The 22522-nt window shown below is 39.2% G+C and overlaps 1 protein-coding gene across 1 annotated transcript in view; it reads left to right on the forward strand.

Annotated features, from left to right (window-relative positions):
* The first annotated feature begins 10345 nt into the window (after positions 1 to 10345).
* LOC140239673 (cysteine-rich motor neuron 1 protein-like) overlaps positions 10346 to 22522 on the forward strand; it is a 100959-nt gene continuing 88782 nt past the window's right edge. The window contains exons 1-2 of the mRNA XM_072319532.1: positions 10346 to 10677; positions 19280 to 19465. Coding sequence (XP_072175633.1) covers positions 10383 to 10677; positions 19280 to 19465 — 481 coding nt within the window. The 5' untranslated portion in view covers positions 10346 to 10382. The remainder of the gene's footprint in view (positions 10678 to 19279; positions 19466 to 22522) is intronic.

Genomic DNA, 22522 nt, shown 5'->3' on the forward strand with positions numbered 1-22522 from the left:
CGAGCTGGTTCCTGGACAACTTACAAAGAAAGAAGACAATGACAGAGAAAGAAAAAAAAAAGAGATCTATTTATAATCAGCTTCTAACTTCTTTTCTATTTCCAGGACTATATTTATACACTGTAAGCCTTCAAATGTTACACAGCGCTGTACACTGGTACTGTCCAATGGTCCCTGACCAGTAAATATCACTGTCGGACCAGTCACATTTTCAGGAATGGAACAGTAGAAAATTGAAAAACCGGGTACCTACTGGTCGGACAGACAGGTTGGCCGTCAGTAGAAAAAAAAATGGGTTAGTGTGCAGCCCTGTATTACAATTCACTCCAATGATACATAACTACAAATTGTAAGTCAATTACATGTAGCACCTTTCCTTCACCAAATATTTATTCCACAGAAATTGGCTAAACTTCCTGATATGATGACCGTTTTATCTCATGGAAAACTTGCACACAAAAAAAAAATAAATAAGAATAAGAATAAACAGCCCGAGGACCAGAGGGAAATATAGCAGTTCAATATTGATATTATTATGAAAGAGTGATATGATAGTTTTGCTGCTGTGTCCAAGGAAAGCTTTCATATTCAAAATTTGTTTTTTAAATTTGAATCATAAAGTTATTTTTGACCCGACCAGCACGTGCAAACATTTGACTTTATATTTCTTTTGTACCGAATCGACAATGAAAAAAAAATAAGATACTTTGGCATTTCTTCTCATATGTATGGATGATAAAAGAAAAAAAAAAGGTTTTAGTATCCACTGAATTCAGACTTTGGCAGCAGCCTCATAGACCATACTAGTAGTACAGGACTTTCTCCAATTACACCTCTTGAATGTGTTGGAAAGACTATACGCCCTATATAGCATAATTGTATTGTACAGGAAACCTGACATAGCATTTTAAGGTCTATATATCCTAAGTTATATAGTGTCTGTGAATGTTAAAGGACAATGTCACTTATTGATACATGCAGATTGAGAAAATGCAGCAATGTTTAGTAGAACCTATCAGTGAAAGTCTGAGGAAAATCAGACAATCTGTTCAAAAGTTATGAAAAATTTTAAGGTTATGAACTTTTAGAGTTTCAGAGCCACCATAGCTGGATGGGAAGACTACATACCACAGATTGTGATGTCCCATGCACAAAATATAAAGAAAATATAAAGAAAATTCAACATATTTTCATTTTGAAAGTAATTTTTTCTCCCACAATAAAAGAACACTTGACTTTCCTCTTTCAGAATGAAGGGGAAATAATATTGCCCTTAACATACATCAGTAAAAAGTTGGAGAGTGTACTTTTTTTTTAAATTAAATTTTGTGGAATTATATTTTTGTTTTATTATTCTACACATGTGACATCATGAAGTGTAGTAATCTTCTCATTCAGCAGTGACTGCACAAAAAATCTAAAAACTCATAACTTATGAATAAATTGTCAGACTTTTCTCAAAATTTCAAAGATGTGCTCTACTAATATTGCTGCATTCACTCAATCTACATGTATATTAGCTTGTCCTTTAAGTCACCTTCCCCAACAATCAACAAGTTTTAAATCTATGTAGCACATAAGAGCTTTTAAGAAATATATCCCACAAACATATAAGCAAGCTGCCCATAATTTGACCATAAGCAAATTCGAAATTCGACCATCGGCTACATGTACAAACCTACGCTTTTGCACGGGGTTGAATTTTGGCACAGGTCAAACCCTGGTGCAGGTATTTATGAGCATAATGAACCTCATAGAGTCGACTGATGTAGAGTTTAAGGTTGACATATTTCTACTTTACGGAATATATCCACAATGTTAAAGGGGAAATCCAGTCCAAATATAAGTTAGTCTGATTATAAAAAAAAGAGTAAAATCTTATGAGTTCAATGGTAAAAATTTGACTGAAATCGGATTTACGGTGGATATGAATGAATGCAAATGAGTGAGCTAACCATGTCATAACCTCACAATTTTCCATTGATCGCATTAAAAAAAAAAATGACAAAAATTCAATGTTTGTGTCATTGAAGTCTGAAACATGATTTTATTCCTATTTGAATAACTTCAGAATAGTGATCAGTTAGATATATGAGGATTTGAGCCTCGATCATAATTGCGTTTGAGTAAAAAATGGGAAATTTCACAATTTTACGTACAAACTATATGGTAAGTTGTTAGGGAATTACATGCTCACTTTGCCATTTGCATATTCATATTGACTGTTCAAGAACAGTTTCCCGAAAATATAGGGAAACTTCAAATGTCATAACTTCCTTATTTTTCATCTGATTTTGATCAAACTTATACTATTGAACTTGTAATATTTTACTTTTTCCTATCAGACTAACTTATATTTGGACTGGATTTCCCCTTCTGAGTGTTAATGTGTTACTGTTGCAGCACAAGCAAGCCTTCTGTGATAAACCTGTAAGTTGTATGAAGTCTAGATCTACTGTACCTATGTATACCTATAGTATAAATGCAGGCTTTGCCTCTGTTTTCAGATCCCAATTCGGTCTACATTTTAAGTCGGCTGGATCATTGCAGGTGGAAAACCTGGCAATTGTGCGCTTTATGGCCCTATATTATCGGTGCGAGATTTTACCCTAATCGAGCAGTGCGTGCAAATTTGAGTACCTATCAGCACCACAGGTTTGACAGTTCTGGTACTGTGCTGTGTGCATGTGTGTGAGATTTCGCGTTGGGATGCAGTGTGCGTATGTGTCAACATGAGTGTGCGTAAGGCTGGGTTCACACAGGAGTATACTCTTCGGGTATATGGTGCACGTTTTCGAGGGCACGCCAACAGCTTGAATCGAACGATAGGATTTCCTTATACCGGGTCACATAAGAGGGCACTATTCGAAAATGCCGTATAGCTGCCTATAGTATAGTATAGTGGGAATCGTGCTTGTTTGATTTTCGTGCAGCGTATACCATCTCTCGTTTATGAAATGATGAAAATTTTGGTCTGGATTTGCCCTTTAGCAAAAATATTTAAGCATGTAGATTGATTTTCTGATGCAGTGTTGTGTATCATGATCAAATATAATGTTATGAAACAAATAATAATAAAAAAAAAAAAATCAGTTACAATTGATTTACCCAAAATGACCCCTAGTGGAGTTGGGTCAGTTTTTTATTCATATACTCAATTTATAGCTTTCTTGTAACAAAAATGGTACGTTCCAATGTAATTTCAGTTTAGAAACGGTTAATAAGATTGCTGGGATGATTGTGTAGGAGGAAAAAATCCTCCCTGCATGGGATAAGGAGTTGATGGTGCGGGTGATGGTGTACTGGGTCGACTTGACGGCGCCAAAAGAATATTCAAAGTAGGACACGCGGGATACCTTATATGACCCGCCATGCCCGAATAGCGTATAGTGAATAGCGAATAACGAATAGCGAATACCGTATACTTCTCTGTGAACCCAGCCTAATGAAAGCACTTACGGCATGCCACATAGTTGCTCAAACGCCCTTCCCTGCGCAGCATGATTGAGAAGAGACAAACAGGGTGCTGTGCATTGGCACACAACAGAACACAACCAGTGGTAAACTTTCGTCCTTCATTCATCATTTTAAATGAATGGACGCTGCGTTATTATCTCAAGCAGGGGATCAATAATTAACTTATCGCAGAGGACATTACATGTATGTCCACTGCCTTGGCGAAACTATTCTGTGAAATAATGAAAAAAATACAAAATCTTATCCCAATTCGTCAGTTTGTTGTGTTCATATCGTCTACAGACTTATCCGATTTACTCGCCCAATCGGCCCCGACCAGAAGCCGTGCAAAGCACGCACTTGTGTACAGTGACAGGGTTGTGTATCACACACACAATCCTCACCAGTGTGGGTGGTTTGTGGGATTTGTGATGGGGACGGGATGGATGACGGAGGCATAAAAATAATGTAACTGTTGTGGCTAGCCAGGATGTTCAGAAATGGAAGCTATTGTATCACAGACTTACTGCTAACTTTCTCACATTTTGCGCCATGATCATGGCAATTTTGTGCGATGTAACATTACAAATGTAAAGCTCAATAATCCTGCAACAGAGAGCAAAGGCACGCGATATCGCGATCGCACAGTGTTTGATGTGTCAGCTGCGCAGCTAGAAGCGCAGTGAGTTAGGTGGGCTTCTAGTAACCTTATCACTTGTCAAACGGAGAGAGAAGCTTGCCAGCTGCTCAGTGCGCGGTGGTTCTTGGGATATCACCTTGGCGTACGGGGAATGAGGTACCGATAATAGGGCCGTATAAAGTGCACAATTGCCAAATAGCTAATGCCTGGGTAAATGGCATCAAACTCACCGAGCTCAGGTTTGTAATCAAACTTCCACACCATTAAATTTACTTTTTTTCTCTCTCTCTCTTTCTGCACTGGCATTTGTTAAAATGCAACCAGTTTCATATGCAGATTGCGCATTAATAATGGAATAGGGGTCTAATTGCAGAATACCCCGTCACGTCAGGAAAATCGTATGACAGCATGTTGTTTAACGACCTATGAACTATCGAGTAGCTACACTGTAGGTACCTACAAATACTTGAAATTATGATGTAAATTTACATGTGAACCAACAACCTTGACCTACAATTTACAAATTGCTTGTGTGACACTTCACTTTAATTTATAGGTCGTTGACGCGACGTTGGTTGACCAATATTAGCAATAATATGGATATCATATCATTGAAAACATGGTTGGTAGTAAAATTAACCTTTGAACATGGATGGTAATTTAACTTGCCATGTTTACATGTTTCTACTTCTAGTCATATAACTGCGACCAGCCCCAACGCTAAACTGCTGTGTACAACTTCAAGGAGCTAAGCCAAAAGGAGCGCCCGTGCCCCGGCGGGGTCACTAACATACTTTACATACACACTACGTCACTAGAATCTAGGCCTACTACATACTAGATCCAGTCATACTACTGACTACTGTCAGTACTGAATCGTGACGGGGTATTCTGCAGCCAGTTACGCCGCATTATTTCATGAAAGGACATCAGTCGCTTTGTCCCGCATCTCTGACCAGCCTGCAGAGTAAAAGAAAGTCGTTTCTATAGTATAATTTCATCGCTGCGCGCTGCAAAACGAGGCGCCGCGCGACGGAGACGTTAACTCCGATTCATGCAATACACACACAAATGTAAACGTATGGGACTATAAACGCGAAGCGGTTGATAAACACTCCTCACTGAGGACCTCGGTCATTTAAAATACAAGCTTTTACATGACAACATCATCACTACCAACAGATCATGTCACAGATCATTATACCATACTCTAAATAGGCTTTCTATTTGATATCATACCTTCTTCAGTTACTACACACGGGCACACGGCTTTTCTCCTTAGGCATGACACGGGCCACGCAGGCGCTTAGGCACGAGCAACGGATTCTGCATGCAGCACATGTATGTATTGTAATGACGACTTGCGCAGCGCGCCAGTATCTGCTATCCGGCGCTAAACTGGGTGGTCCCTGGATGAGAGCCAGAAGAGCCGATCTTCACTCCGAGAATAAAACCCCAGGGTCCGATTAATGAAAGTCATCAGACATACTGTAGTACAAGTGTACTTATAAGTGACTTCGTAAAATGGATTTTACTTCTCTACACAGCTACACATGAGTGACTTTGACCATTTTGAGATTTATGTAAAGACTTTCATGTGATGAATTCATGAAACGGATTCAAGTAGGCCCTATTGGTAAATGGAGTAGGCGCCTACTACTACTAGTACTTTAGTAGTAAGTAATTGCTGCCATCAAGCACTTACATCTCTGATAGAATTTAGCTTAGTGTAGGCAACCAGTTTGTATGCTAAATTACCCTAAAATTGAAAAATTATATTGGTTATCAATAGTTTATGGACACGATGACACAGATGATTTGAATGTGGACATATTTATCATGAAAACGAAATGTTTACCCTTCGTTACCCGTAAACCAATAAGTTAGCCAATACGAAAAGTCCCCGCCCCCAAAGAAAAAGAAATGTCTGCCAGTTATCTTAAATGTAACAATGTTTGGGCGTGCATAACCAACATTTATGGTATTTTAGGAAGGAATTATATTAAAGAGGAAATCCATCCAAAAAGAAAAAAAATCATAAACTCCAAAAGAAAGAAATTAAAATCCATACAGAACGTTCCAATGGCAAAAATCTAATAAGAAACAAGAAAGATACTTTATGACATATTGATATTTAACTCTCTTTTTTTTTTCCCGGAAAAACATTTCTTGACCAATCCTTATTAGTATTTAAATGAGCGAGTAGATGATATCGTGTCCTCACAGTTTTTCATGTAGGCCTATGTTATATATGAAATTCAGCATTTTTTTGTTAAATTATTTTTTGGCACATACAGCTAGGTAAAAGCATATTCCAGAACCAAAATACATCAGAGATAATTTTGTTTCTTCTTTTTTTTTTCTTTTTTTTTTGCCATCAATTATCATGTTGTGTTTGGTCTATATTGAAAATTTTGTTATCACGACCGAGCGAGTTATGAAATTATGGTAAATTTACAATCAATGACAGCCAGTGGTAGGGGGGTGAGTTGGCCGCCGTCGGTAGCGCTTCTGCCTCCGACCCAAGCGACCCGGGTTCGATACCCGGTGTGTGTAACCATACCGTCCCCTCTAACAAGAGGCAAAACACTCTGCCCCTCGGATAGGACATTAAGATGGAGGTCCCGTGTGTGAGAGAGTCACAACTCAAGCGTAATGAGATTCCGCTTCATTCTATCGCATAAAAAGCAAGGTGTTTAACCCGGTGAAGTGGTCTCACCTCACATCCTTATGGCCCCATAGAAGACCAGCTTAGTGTAGCTGTTTATTGGCTATCCAGCCATCTTTTCAGATGAAAAATGAACAAACAAACAAACCATCAATGATTTCTTGGCTTTGATTGGTAAGTGTTGATACGACGTTAATACCATCGATTGCAGCATGCATTAAAAACGGGGTCTTGGTTTCTACCTTGTGGAGCTGTCTGAAGTCTTAAAGATGAACCTTAAAAAAAAAATCAGAATAGGGTCAGATCCTTACTTATTCCGGTCTTACAATCTCTACACCTTTTTGTTTTGTTTTGGGTCATGTCTTTTCGAGAATTACGAAGTGAGCATGTGGAAGGAAACTGTATAGGGAACTATAAACACGATCCACTCGATTCAAGCAGCAGTGGAAATACTTAGTAGATGCTAAAGGGATTTGGGTCGATTACCATAATACACATTGATCGTCCAACTATATCTGTTCATGGAGAGAAAATCTCGTGTTTGCAAACTTTCTTCGGTGATTTTTTCTTTTTAAATCCCCGTCCCCACCTCTCTCTTTCTTTTCCCACTCTTGTAACAGTTTTCTCAACAAAATGAATTACTCGTGCTGCGTGTGAGTGAAGCACACTCCCTGATTGTGTCCTTAGACAAGTACCACCGTCCGATGGCGGTGCTCGCAACAGAAAAAAAAAAAATAATTTTTACGCGAGTGACATTGCTACCGAACGGTAATTTGTGATGGCCGCAGAGGGCGTCTGGTGAAAACAGTATCCTGACATTCAATCCGATAGTGCTCAAGATATGTAGTAGGATCAAAGAGATTTGAATATCAAGATACAATTTTCTTTCTCTGCATGTGTAGCACCTAAGTTTTTAAGGGCATGCATTGCTCTCTGTGGGAGCGCGCCCGTGAGTGCACTTGTATTCAGTGTAGTTCTAAGTACATGTATCAAGTTTTTTTTTTTCTCCCACAGAGTGGGGGGGGGGGGGGGGACTACTTAGTATACATTTTTATGAACAATTACACTATTCGCAAATTCATAAAGTTCAAAAGACATTGAAACTCCAGGAAAGAGGTGGTATGTTAGAAAAGCACAGGTCATTAGGCTAACCCTATAAAGCTCAAGCTTCCAGCTCCAGGCCCAAGGGGGGTGGGGGGGGGGGGCACATTGTGCCCTTATAAAACTTCTTTAGATGCATCACCGTCATATTTGGCACATGGGTGGAGCAACTCATACTCTACATGACCCACCGTTTGAAATTTCTCAAGGTCACATATTGAGGGCACTATTCACGAAAATATAATGAAATACATAGGAAATATGCTAGAATCATTTTTCTTTATATTTATGAATAGCAAGTCAACCTTCACTAATTTATATGGCTGAAAATTTTCAAGGTCAACCCATGGGGGCACTATTCATTACAATATAAAGAAATGTATGAGACCTTTGATGTATTGTTTATAGGTATGGCTACATGGATTGGTATTACATTTTGTGTTCCCATAATATTGCAATTTTTAGTTTCCAGATTGATATGATAAACAATGCAAAACTTGTGTAAAATTACACAAAATAAAGGGCAGTCTTTGAAAAATTCTGTATTTTCAATCATTTCTATTATATCTATTGTTTGATGCCTATGTCGTATAAAAATAGAGGAGACAATAAGAGGATCATATCAGGGTAATTCACAACCATAATTACTTCACATGTTGGTCATTCAGTAACTTACAGCCAAGAAACCTGCCATTTCATCCATTACTATATTGTTAACTGAAATTGGAACAGAAAAAAAAAATCAAAATCTGACGTACATGGTTGTCAGTTTACGGTTGCCATGGCAACCAGCAATATCGGACATAGCTAAATTATATATCAAAATGTTTGCAATAAAATTTTTAGGAAAAGTTACCAAATTTGGTTGAAATTGGGTAAAGGGACTTTATAGGGTTAAACACAGATCACCTTTCAAGAAAATTACTGAAACTCTGCAAGAAGAAGGAAGAATGATAACAAACTGAAATGAACTCCATTAAATCAAGTTATCACTTCTACTGAGACTGGATGTGGCAAAACGTTAGAGATCATGTATTAGTATCAGAGTCCAGGGGCCAAGGGGGGGGGGGGGCGGAACGTTTTCGAGTGCACGGGGAGGGGTGGATACATCCCAGAGAGTCAAGGAGCCAACATACCCTCCCCTCCCCCTTCCCGGCGGCTTCGGAAAGCCACGGGTTTGTTTCATTGTAATTTTTAGCATTTTTCCAGTTTATGTTTCAGCTGGTTTTTGTTTTGTTTGGTCGTGTTTGCGTTGTTGTTGTTGTTGTTTTTTTCTTCTTCTTCTTCTTCTTCTTTCTAAGAATTAAAAGGGGGCACCCCAAACCAGGATAGAAGTGCGAGAAGTTCTGCGAGCGAACACGAACGTTCAACACGCCGAGGATGGTTTCGAAAAGGAGGTTTTCGTCTCACACAGATACCTCCCTGGTTTCGGGGAGTTTACCCTTGGTCCATTGTAGCTAGCTCCACAGTGAATACGGGATCCCACTACGTACGCGCACATCGGAATACGTACTCGCAATTATAAACAAGCGTGCGGCGCGGTGCTGCTGTCTCAAATATCGCGGAGTTGAACCTGCTCGCGCTCCACATGCATGCGTGCTAGCTATCCTAGCGCCTATCACTATCACTCACTGTAATGATGGGCGATGCGATCGCACACACACGTCCCACAATCCACGTTCATTTATAGCTCACACAGCTAGCTGTCGAAGGATCCGAAGTGGTTGTTTGGCAACAGCCGTTGCTCCATCTAGCTAGAAGTTCGGTAGTCTGCAGCTCTTCACCGAGGCCAATATACCGGTATTTGTCAACTCGATACTGGAACAGCATAGAAGCAGCGGATGCGATGCCATCCTTGCGAGGCTGACGGCATCAAGTCTAGGTCTGGTAGTTAGGATCGGATCTATCTACCCTTCAAAACAAGTGTAACGAGTTACAGCAGCGCCAGTGCCGTGAGAGCATGCCTGGTTGAGACAGCGGAGCCGGGGCATCAGCTAGCCACCAAATGACCCACGTCAGGTCTTCTCTTCGATTTTAGCCGTCATTTTACTTACAGATCTGCTAAACGGTGCCTGTCGACCGAGACCGTGAACCTTCCTTCCCTGGCCTGGTGTGCTGTCTCAAATGAACAATATTGGCTCATTGGTTGCGAGACAGAACTTTGAAGTCAGACAGACAAGACTCTGACGTTCGTCTCTGTGAGTGGTCGAGTGGTAACGGGCCTTCGTTGGACGGACACTTGCATCATCAAGTCGGAACTTCTGCCAAATCGTCTGGTTAGGCGGTATGCGGTGTAATCACATCCATACTCTACTCGGCTGGTGTCGCAATATTCCTTCCGTTTCTCATACAGCAACTGTCGCCAACTGTCGTCCATGGCATTGATCTGGATATAAGCTGATGACATACGAGTGAAAACCCTCAATAAATGATTGTTTCGTTGTGAACCTGCTTTGATGTGCACAATTTTCTTCTTTTTTTTTTTTCTTTCTTTTTGAAGTGATACAAGAATAAGTGATGGCGTCGAAGCATTTTCAACTGCTAGTGTCAGCAGTGCTTATGCTTTCGGTCTTCACCACAATTTCTGCCCTGTCTTGCGGCACCTGTATTCCTGAGAATTGCCCCGTTTTGTCTTGCCCTGGAGGGCTTGTAGATGATGTTTGTGGCTGCTGCAAGCAGTGCGCCAAGCAACCGGGACAATCTTGCGGTGGGCAATTTAACAAACATGGACAATGTGATAAGGGGTCCGTATGTGAACGGATTGTTGAATCTGGAGGATCCGTGCGTTCAGATGTTCCTGGAATATGCAGTGGTTTGTATTTAATTTCATCCCGTTTCAATTTCATGTAAAAAAATATATCTTTTGTAGTTTTGATGTCATGTTTCATCAGATGTGGTTGCAGTTAGTTGCAATTCAAGACGACGCCACAACCATGTTGGTAAAGGTCGAGAAGAACAGTTTCTACTCTAGCATCTGCAGTAAACTTAGGAGTTTCTCATTATCTTTTACCAACATAAAAAACATATTGCTGCTATGGAAACCAAATTTGCCAGACCACTTAAGTAAAAGAGTGAGAAACTTCATTGATCAAAGATGGTTTTTGTTGTTTGTTTGTTTGTTTTTACTTTGGAGTTTTTATTATATACCCTACAACAAGGGCTACTCAATTTTTTTTTTTTTTTCAGGGTCCTTGCCTGGTGTTATCGACTACATGTATACTTGGGTGACCCGCACCTCGTCATAGTTAATGTTTGCGCATATTTGAATCTCATTTCGCCACTGAAATTCTTTGAAATCCAACTCACATACAGGAAAAATGCTGAAAATTCCAATGGAACCACAATTTCACTGCTCGATATCGAAAATTTGCTGCTATCGTCGTCAAACGCGAACGATGCGAAAAAGTTGCGCGCTAAGGAAGGGGCCCGCAACTCGTCACCCGCGCTCCCATAGACAAAGCACGTAAAAGACGTGTGCGGGTGACCGTGATGCTCCCATAGACATACACGTAAAAGATGCGTGCGGGGACAGTTGTGATACTTATAACACGTATTCCGATTAAATTTCAGATTTTCGCGAAAAATCGTTCGGTTTTCACCACAGTTTGCTTGGTTGTGGTAGCCCTGCCAAGTTTCAAGCTTACTGAACACAGTCCCGGGCATAAATTTTTGTTGAGTGCGCTTAAAACAATTTTAAGCGGGGTGACGGTATTCGGGCCCCTGACGAGGTGCGGGCACCTCGCTATACATCATTTATTATCACTGTACCCAAATAAAGAAATGATCCCAAGTTCATACTTCCAGTTCTCGACTTTGATAGTTCAGAATTGTAATCCATGTTTAGCATACTTTAATATTGTATGTTTCCGTAGGTTGGAACTTACATTATACTTAGTTCATGAAGGAGTGAATGCAGAGAAAGTAGTATGGCTGTATTTGGAATTTTGTTTTTCTTTGTTTTCTTTGTTTTGTTTTGTTTGTTTGAGGGGGAGTAGTATTGCAGCTTTCATGTCCAATGCATACCGATATTTGTAGATTACACAAAGTTTTGTCTGTCCGTCAAAGTGATTGCTGCTCGGAATTAGATTCTTGTTTGTTGGTTTGTTTCTGATAATCCTCTTTAAACAGAGGATTTTTGCTATCATGAAGTGGAACTTTCTGGAAGCCGAAATCTCGTAAATAATGTTCAGCAACTGCTGTACAGCGCCACTAGACTTGTGTCCTAATGTGGATTTTTCGTCCTGATGATAACGTCAACGAGAGGCAAATAAGTTATTAACTTTAAATGCCTACTTCCAAGGTATATTTCCAAGGTATATAATGACCCCATACATCGCATCATTTACAATTGTAGATTGCTATAGAGAGACTTAAGCATCTTTTAATGTTGCTATATATCAGTGACATCCAAAATACTACTATGTGCAATGTACATGACCAGTACATTAATACTAATTTTAAACTTGGCTTCCTTAGAAAAAAAAAAAATCTGAAAATGAAATTAAGGAAACAGTGTACAAGGCCTTTGTAAGACCAGCTCTAGAGTATGCCTGCTGTGTTTGGAATCCTGCTACTCAGAAAAAAACATCAATAAGCTGTAGAGTCTGTACAGAGACAAGCTGCTAGCTTTGTGCTGTTCAGGTACCATAACACATCAAGTGTAAGCTAGATGATCAAGACCCTTGGCTTGGCTGGAGCATTGCAGGAAAATCTCACATCTCTCCACTCTCCCACTACCCCCTCGCCAATGATGCTCTCATAGCAAACGATTCCAGGTTGTCACCTGCAGAATATAGTACAGGAGGTCATCTTTCCTACCGAGGACCATAAAGGACTGGAACAGCCTTCCAGAGGAAGTAGTGGCTGCTTCAAACCTTGACACATTTATGTCAAGGGTCAGCAAATAACCAGCCATCATTGGGCATTTTTTTTTATTTTAGAAAAAAAAGAAGAAGAAGAATTTGTACAGTATGAAATAGCAGTTTGGTAGGTCAATGTAGGACTGGTCAAGCTTGTAACAGTCTATATCCCTAGTGCCATGATAGTCAACCTATTGATTGTGGGCATCTTCAGCAAGACAAGACAAAGTCATGTCATCAATTTTCAGATCTACAATTGAAGGGGTCGGTGCAATATAGTGCTAACCCACACAATAGTCATTTTGAGATAATTGCTGTTGAATCTTTGGAAAGTCCATACATTGTACATTAATAAAACATGAATGCATGCATTTTTTACCATCTTATTGGTAGAATTCAAATATGATATTTTCACGGAGGTTAGAGTAAAGGATAAGGATTATGAAAATGCATGTAACTCAATTTTGACAAAAGTGTGGGTTAGCACTATATTGCACCGACCCCTTCAATTGAAAAGATACATGGTGCCACTGTGTAAGGAGAGGATTGCACAGGTTAATGCATGGTCTAATAAAACTGACTAAGCTGAAAAAATACTGTAGCTTGGAGATTTTCAGGGGATAATGGAATTATGTGGAAAGAGGAGAAGGAAAGATATTGAATACCTCTGTGACCTTTTGCTGGTATTGAGGGAAAACATTCTGTTTGAGCAATCTTGGTACTACTTGTACACTATACTAGGAAATATATTTCTCTGTTTTAGCAGAAGCTCCCTATATAATGCCATTCCGTGGGCATGAAGTCTTTTGCTGTCATTTTTGCAAAATTGTTTACCATTTGCCATTTATGAAATTATGGCAGATATTAGAAGAATGCTGAAACAGCAGTCAGGCTTCCAGGTCTATCCTCTTGTCTGTGCGATCATATCTACAGTACCCACTTACTTCAATGATAAAGTGCATGTAGATAGGGGACAGAGAGGGCAAGGAAGCAGTGTCCTCACAAGAGTATATGTTCATGAAATATATACTGAGAATGATGAGTGAAGTACTGCTGCTCTATCCAGCGATGATCAAGCCTGATTTTGAAGGTGTCTATGCTCAGAGCCGCAACTGCTATGTACCTCCACAGGGAGGGAGTTTCAGTCAGAAAGGAACTAGAATTAAAGTACTATTCGATATAATTAAAACAACTCAGAAAAGAACAGCTACACAAATGATATGATGTATCAAATTCAGGGAGGGAAGGTGTTTTTTTTTTCTTTTAAATTTTCTCTCATTCATGTATTTCCAGTGAGAAATTTAAGTGGCAGTCATTGTGAAGATTTTCATTGTGTCTTTGAAGTCAGATAGTTCTAGATACAGTGTGATGAGAATAAAGTTGTTCTTGAATGCTTACAAATTTGTTTAAGTCACAAGTAATTGGTAATGGAAAATGTGCACATAAAATAATTTATATAGTCAGGAAATATGTGGTAACTTGCAGTTCCAAAGATGAAATGTAACATGTCTGTGGCAATGAATCAAAAAGAAAGGAAGAGATAGCGATATGCAATGTTCCTATTCAATTACAAAGATGTACAAAAACCTACATGCAGGCATACACTATATAGACCACACTTCAAGATAAAGACTTAGTGATGTGTGCAGCTGGCCATCAGATGCATTGATTTGCAAATCACTGGCCTTTCTACCATAGACTTGTTACTGGAGATATTAGCTGCTCTTTATTTGAAATTCTAAAAGCCGGGGACATTAGCAGTTAGGGCTCCGTCACAAAGCGTGGAGTCACACTTGCAAGTGTGTGATTGAATGGACTTTTGCAGACCCAGGCAGCACTCCACAGAATGGGCTGGATGATTGTAGGGGGCAAAGGGCAGGTAGCATGCTGTTGGTGTGTAAATGCTCTGGGTGTTTAGCTCTGAATCAGAGCAGGACTAATGGAGCAGGGCTATCCAGTCCTCCCCATGCCAGGAGGGCATGGTATGCAGGTACATGCAAAGGGGGAAACAATTCAAAGCCTGTGGGTACAACTGTATGCCATGTGGGCAGAGTAAACGCAGTGTGCATGGACAGTTCTCTGCTATTTGTTGGACTGGCATGATTATAGGAGGGAGCAGGCAATGCTACTAATCACAGAAAATGTCTTATATTCTTACATTTTCAACTACACACTTTTGTAAACAGGCCAACCAGTTCATTTGTGTGTCATTGATTCAGAGTAATGCTAATGTACGTTTCACATTCTTGTCATTTTCAGAGGAAATAATCAATTTGATGACTGATTTGTGAATGGTATTGAGCCGTAAGTGTCTAATCACACTAATTAATCATACCACATCCGTAACTCTCAATGACTGTCAATCAGTTTGTTCTGATGTTCATGGTAGAAGAGGTCATTGTGATGTCTTTGTAAGAAAGCTAATTTTGTGATTCACTAGTATCCCTAATATGCATTCTGATGTCAGTATTGTAACTTTTGTCATGTCCTATGCTGTGTACATGTAGTTCATACAAAGGGCAACATAACTTCTTCAATTCTGATTTGTACAGAGCTGTTTGTAGAAATATGGTGAGTGCAAAATTTGAGTTTTATCAGGAAAACTGCTTGTGTTGGCAAAGAATATGCTGTGAAGCTACAATGTATTTATAAGCAGCTAAGATACAATATTTCTTTGCTCTGTACTGTAATACTACCATGTCACACCTTTACACCTGTATGTTGTGTTGGGTTTTTTTTTTTTTTTGTGTGTTTATTTTGTTAAAGCTTAACATACAGATACTCAAATGCCCAACAACATTTCATTTGGAACTTTTCATTTGTCAACCAAATATAAAAGTCTATTGGCCTGTAGTGTGATTATGCTCAGCAGATAGATGAATTGGTTTTACTCTGAACACTGAAGTATAAAGCGCCCAAAGAAAAATGTTTTAGGTCGGTTAGGATGTGCATAAAACACAGCAACAAGCTCTGTATTAGCCATGGATTTTGCATTCTGTATCATCCGATGACTAGTTATTACATTGTAATAATATGCCTCCTGTATAACAGAAATACCATGAATACCATCTTCAAGCTAGGACATTGCTAACTTTTTTGTTTACTTAACACTTGTGAATACAGCTGTATGTCTCTCCAGTTATGTTTCACAAAAATATCATACTCACAAATTGGTCGTGGTGCATTTGATTTTTTTTTAAGGCATCACTTTTCTTTCATTCCGAGTCCTTTTCTTTGATACATTTTGATGAATATAGATGGTTTTTAGACCTGAAAAAAAAAAAGTTAACCAAAACTACTGTGACATTGAAGCGTGCAATTTGTCTCAACAAATCATACTGTCAAAAATACACAGCGAAGATGGTAATGGGATTGCATAAATGAAACTTTTATGAACTATAGTGTACCTAGTTTTGTGGAAGTACAGGTATACAATTTATAATACAACAGACACATACACGTAGTAGTGTGTAATTGATGTAAATGTCTGTTGCATCTAAATCTTTCATTTTCTTTCAGTGGTACATGTACATTGTATAATTGTATTGTGAGGTGCATATTTGTTTCTGGCGCGCCAGTAATAAGAACAAACAAACAATATAAATCTACACTCCCTTCATGCAGTGTATATTAAAAAAAAAACAACAACAACCACAAAAGAAAACATAAGAAGGAGCATGAGTGAAATTGTCTTTCTGGTAGACATCTTTGTTTAGCATTTGTAAGCATTTCTGTTTATTGATTTCTTCTTTGAACGTACCAGAGCTTTGGGGCAAACTGTAATGTTTTTAAGACCTCCTCACTGCTTGTAATGCAGTATGCTCAAACATTTGATAGAATGTGAAACACACACAACTGTAAAGAAATGCATGGCTTCAAAGATAACATGATTGTACATCATGAAGCCTGTTGTGCTCAGTTGACTTGGTGGAATCTAAAAAAAAACCAAAAAAACAAGTGTATACATGTGTGTGTGTGTGTGTGTGTGTGTGTGTGTGTGTGTATGTGTGTGTGTTTGTACTGTACATGTATGCACACTTATAACTTTCCTACATTGTAGGGATGAACAATGTTTCTCCAACTGAAGCCACATGCATGTTCATTTGGCCTCGGTGATTATTTGCATGATGGGATTAGAATACTGGATCCCTTGGAACAGGTATGTGCAATGTGCCTACATGTATACTCCACAGCAGGGCAAAGCAGTGTATCGTATCTGAATCCATTTCCTTTGCACGCTAATGAGATTCTTCCATGGTTATCCTACTGTACACCAAATGTGAGGGTTTTACTTGTATTGTATTGTAAGGATCCTAAAATACAAACACCTCGACTCTGCATACAATTTTTCCATGTTCTTTTAGTCTCAAAGAGTACGTTTTGTGTTGCATTTGTTTTTTCAAGTTACAATTAAGCCAAGAAAAAAAAAAAAAAAGAGCAAAAGCAAAGTCCATCTATACTATTTTTACTAGACACATAATGTATTTGGCATTGGATTTCTTTAGTTTATAATGCACAACTATGCATGCATCATCTTTGTTTCTTAGGATTTGAATATGCATCACAAGTACCTGGTAAATACGAAATTCATGTGTGTCTGTACTTGTGAGCATACACTTGTACATTATTTAGTTGTCACGGATGAACCTAGCCCCCAAACAAGGAATATTTTCTGGTTCGAGAACCGCAGCCATTGGATGCTTGTCAATGCTGCTCTCTTGGGGGAGTGAAACAAGGAAAGTAGTATATAGGAGTGCTGATATTGATTTCTGCGCTGCCTGTAATTAGAGGAGTGTACTCAAGGAGTGTGACAGAGCATCTTGCTACAACAACACCTTGATTCAGGGAGAGATTTTCCAGACAGTTCAGCTAATCGATAAGATTGAGTAGGCCTTCTGTTGTCTGATTGTCCTGTCACTGAATGGATGACGAGTAAAGAAGATATGTGACACTTGAAGGTAAAGAGAGAATGGACGGGATGGAGTGGGGGAGATTATTTCTAGCTGTTTGGTGAATCCTCAACTGTTTTTAAATGTTACTACTTATGATATGATTTCAAAAGTCAAGAATTTTAAAACATTGTACTTGTTGACACTGTACAATGGGGTGTTAATATGATTTTCTTCATTAGCAAGTCTGTGAATGGGTATACAGTGAATTAACAAGTGTGTGTGCATACAATACAGTACATGTATGCCACTAATTCGCTGTCAGAGAATGACTACAATATGGAGTATAAGATTGCCTTAAAAATGCACTGTCACAGCACTCTTCTGTTCCCATCTGTAGCATTTCCAGGAAATTTTTGGCTGTAGTTTGTCTTCTCTGTCACTGTGACTTGTCAGATTTTAGCATAAGCCAAATTGTGATAAGTTTTCCCTCACAGTTTTTGAAAGCTTTAGAAATGGTACAATGTAACTTGACTCAGCTCAGAGGTGCAATCCAATCTGTGAATCAAGTGTGATGTTATAAATGACATACAAATTACTATGAATTGTTTATGGCATAATTAGCTGCATCTGTTGTGCAAAAAGAACTTCTGGCAAAAGGAAAGTACTGGTATTCCTTTTGATGTTCCTCCCTGTTTAATTATCATGTTACAATTAATTGTTCTCAAACTCCAACCTGATGACTTAACTGTTTGTTGTTGTTTTTTAAATCGGAATAAGCTTTTTAAGTCATTCAAGGACCCTAATCCCTACATGTAGCCTACTTCAATCCCCCTTTACCTTCAAACACCTGTAACTCTTAATGGTATGACCTTAAAGAGAGGAGGGGGATAGACCTGAAATTGATTTCTTCACTTATTCTCAGTCTTATTATTATTCAAACAAAAAGGAGAGTTAACTTACGATCCCCTTCTTCTGAGAAGCAAAGAAAGACGAGAAAATTACTCTCGGATGGGTAAAGTGTTAAACTATTTTGCATTTCGATTTGAGTTGGTTGTGTTTCGGTGTTTGATAGGAAAAAAAAATCAATAGAGATTTTGTAGAGTGTTTTCAGGCTATTAATACCATAGCCACAGGACCATGCCCCAACTTTAGTGCAACATCCTTCAAAATGTAAGATATTGTAGGTGTTGCCATGTCATAAATTTGATGACATGCTAAAAATAAGAAATGTATAGGAGAGTGAGTCAATATGTGTCTGCAGAAATCAGACTAAAAATCTGTCCACAGATTCATATCTTTCCATCACAGCTTGTTTACTTTGGTTAAAGCTGATCCCCTGCCACAAGGGATTTTGTGCGTTGTGACTGATGGGCACTTCTTGCACATATCAAGGTTTTCCAGGCAACATGCCGCATATTCAAATTGCGAACCACCTCACTTGATGACCATTAAATGAATGTTGTCATGGCAAGATTCAATGGAAGCTGAAAAGATGCATGTAACGTACAAACATAGCTGTAAGTTCAAGCAACTGCACAAATACTAGCTTCAGAGGCAGTAAACATTTTCTGTGCTGGACTTAGTGCATGTGAGTTTCAATCCTACCTTCACAAGGACTCTTATTTTGTTTTGTATTGTCTTTTGTCTTTTCTCTAAACTGAAGATTTTGAGGATGACACCAGCTCGAGCTTCACCGAAACCTGTGAAATCAAGTCCTTCTCGGGCTGCAACATCGTGGCCGAGGAGTGTGGCTGCAGCTCGGAGGCAAGAGCTTGCGTCAACCCGTTCCAGTTTGCAGACCTTGCAGAGTGTCGGGCGGCCGTGAGCACCGTCAAGGGATCGCTGGCAGGTAAGCGTCGTCGTGGCGATGTGAAAGAGAGAGCGGCCCGCCCATCCTTGGTACCTGTGAAGTGTTGCTTTGTGCCACTGTTTAGAGAGAGGGAGAGGATGTGCGCACTTCTGCTCGTGTGAACGTTGAAGTCAGGACTTTGTGCCCCTAAACTGGCACAAAGTAGCCACAATTTGACAGATTTCAGCTTGTAAAACTTTTCTTACACCAAGTTGTAGCTATATGCTGCATGCAAAAGAACCACATGGTTGTATTTTTGTGTTGATATTGTGTGCTACATGCTGTATACTGAAAGTTGGGTAGAAGACATGATAGAACTATAAGGCAATTGGACGATGGCTGAAATGCAAGCTTGAGGGAATTGAGCAAATGAGGAGGGAAAAGAGAGAGTGAAAATAATGCTAAGATGAGAGAAGAAAGTATACTGAATGGGGCCAAGTGTGAATGGAGTCTGAACTGAGTGTGATCGAGATGTTGGAGGAGGGAATCTTGATGGCCCAGACAAGTAGATACTGTACCTATACGGTAATCATATCAGGTTTCAGACCACTTCCATCAAGACAGCTTCAAGCAGTTATGTGCATATTATACACACATCATTTTCACAGTCTATGTGTAGCAGCTCTCATTTCAACCTGTGAATGAGCATTATCAGACTTTTTATGTCATGCTCAGACTGGCTCAATAGCTGCATCTAATTTTGATATTTATAAGACAAAATGAAAATGCTAAGGTGAAAAGCTAAAAAAAAAAAATGGTGTACTTGATTACACTCCCACATATCCCCTTTATCCCAATCGCAAAGCAAAAATAGATACATTATATACTCTGATTGACCTCTCTTTTTGGGGAGGTCGAATTATAGTGTTATCAACATTCATATCCTTGACAATGGCCAAATGGTTCATTAATGCCACATCCTCAGTTATTTTCAGGTTCTTCGTATGAATGGTGGAACACATTGACACATTGTTTATGATTACAAAGTTGAGCAAACACAACCACAACGTTCTTGGTGTCATTAAAGAATGCCCGTTCCACCCTAGTCACTGCGTGGGTTGGATGTAAACAGGGCATGTTACAGACACAGGCGTAGGCAGTGGTTTCAGGCTTGCACCAGTTAACATTCCAAGCAGCTTTGTCCAGGGACACGACTCTTTGTTTGAGTGGCACCCGAAACGAGACAACTCTATATGTCCCATCCTGTTTTGATGGACAGTTAGATCAAACTTTCTCTTTTGTACACATCTTCTGCTTTTCTCCTCTCTCTTTTTTCTCCCCCCCCCCTTATTTTTTACTTGTCAACAGCAGAAAAGAAAGCAAGCCTACGGTACTTGCCAAAGTACTGATTGTGCGCAGTATGCACAGTGAAGTGCACAGTGCGTCTACAAGAAAGGATACCAGTGCATGGTTTCGAGGCCTATAAGTAATTTATCCTTCCCTGGTGATGTTTTGGAAAGTTTTGTTGAGCGTTGGGGCATTGAAAGAAAGGGACTTAAATCAAAGAAAGCGGAATGCCTGAATGACTGTAGTAACTGCTTTGTGCAGTGCAGATGTCTCTCTCATCTATTGAATAAAGTATGCGAACTATTTGACACAATTTGAGCAGAATTAGTAGGCCTACACAAGGAACTCTGTACTGTAACTGGTAGCAGTGAGGATTGGTCCTTGACTCCGATGCCCTTGCATTAGGCAGCTGTTTCTTAGAATGGCATGAAACTGGTAGTGCTGCAAAAGCTCTCTGAATTTAAGTGAAATATATAAGTACAATGTTAATAGTGCTGTTATATATTTCTGAAGAAATTAATCTGAATAGTTGCATTTAAGAAAATCAATGTTTGACATGCAGTTTTTGGTGTCAGAGCATCTCCATTCAAAAGTTGATTACTTTTTGATATGCATTTTTGTTTGTGTTTATGTGTAAAGGTTCTTTTCACCTTTATAGGACCACCATCCTAAAATGCTACGGATATTGTGATAAACATGTAACTGAATAGACTGATATGGTTAGATGAAAAGATTTGCATGGTCAAAGACAAAGATGATAAGTGCTACTCGAGAATTGTCATCAAGAAAAGGGGGTAGCAAATGTGAGGGTATAAATATCCTATTTAGATAAGAAAATCATGCTTTTGAAATAATATGGGATTACTTTGCAACAAATTATTGATTTTTTAAAGCATCCACAAATTGGGGACACAATTTGCAGCAGATTGCGTGCATTTAAATCTACTAGCACAAATTGAGGTACCAAAAATCGAGAAATAACAGATGCAATTCTCACGACTTTCACTGTAAAATGCCTGCACACTCTCACACAGACAACATGTCTGCTTTCATGCAATTTTGAATGAAAGCAAAACTTTCAAACAAGACAGGAAACGTGTGTTTTTGTACACAGAACAGAAGCCTTTCATTACTTCTGCCAAGTAAAACAAGTTTCTAGGTCATCTGTGTTCCCCCATTACTACTGGGGCTCTTCCAAGGGATGAAGCTGTTCAAAGTACCACAGCGAGCCCTGGGGAGGATATCAATATACAACCACAAATGATAATGCTATCAGTGATTTTCCTCCACAGGGAATTCCTTCCATAGGGACAGGCATGAACCTCAGAGGATATATTTCTATAATATTGATAGACAGGAAATTGTGGAACAAATTTAGGTCATTATTTCATGTCCTTACCAATAACCTTTAAATCAGATTGACACAAATGGAGGAGGAGTCTTTTGTTTCTGCATGAACAAACAAAAGTTACAAGCGGCAGTGCTTGCATGAAATTGTGGTCTCTAGTCAAATAAAGCAATAGAGAATGCCAGAATTGAACTCAATGAGACTGTCAATAACAGTTGTATGAAGTTATTGTTTATGGCTGCTCTTCTATAACACCCCCCCCCCCAAAAAAAACCAAAACAAAACAAAACAAAAAACAAAAAACAGAACGAGGGTGGAACAAATATCAAATCCCATTTTGAGGTAAGATTCCAGCACCATATGCCGTGTGGTTGTGTTTCTAGCCCCGGCGTATTCTCTCTCCCTGTCATTCCATGTCGCCG

This window comes from Diadema setosum, chromosome 1 (assembly GCF_964275005.1).
Source record: "Diadema setosum chromosome 1, eeDiaSeto1, whole genome shotgun sequence".
Classification (NCBI taxonomy): Eukaryota; Metazoa; Echinodermata; class Echinoidea; order Diadematoida; family Diadematidae; genus Diadema; species Diadema setosum.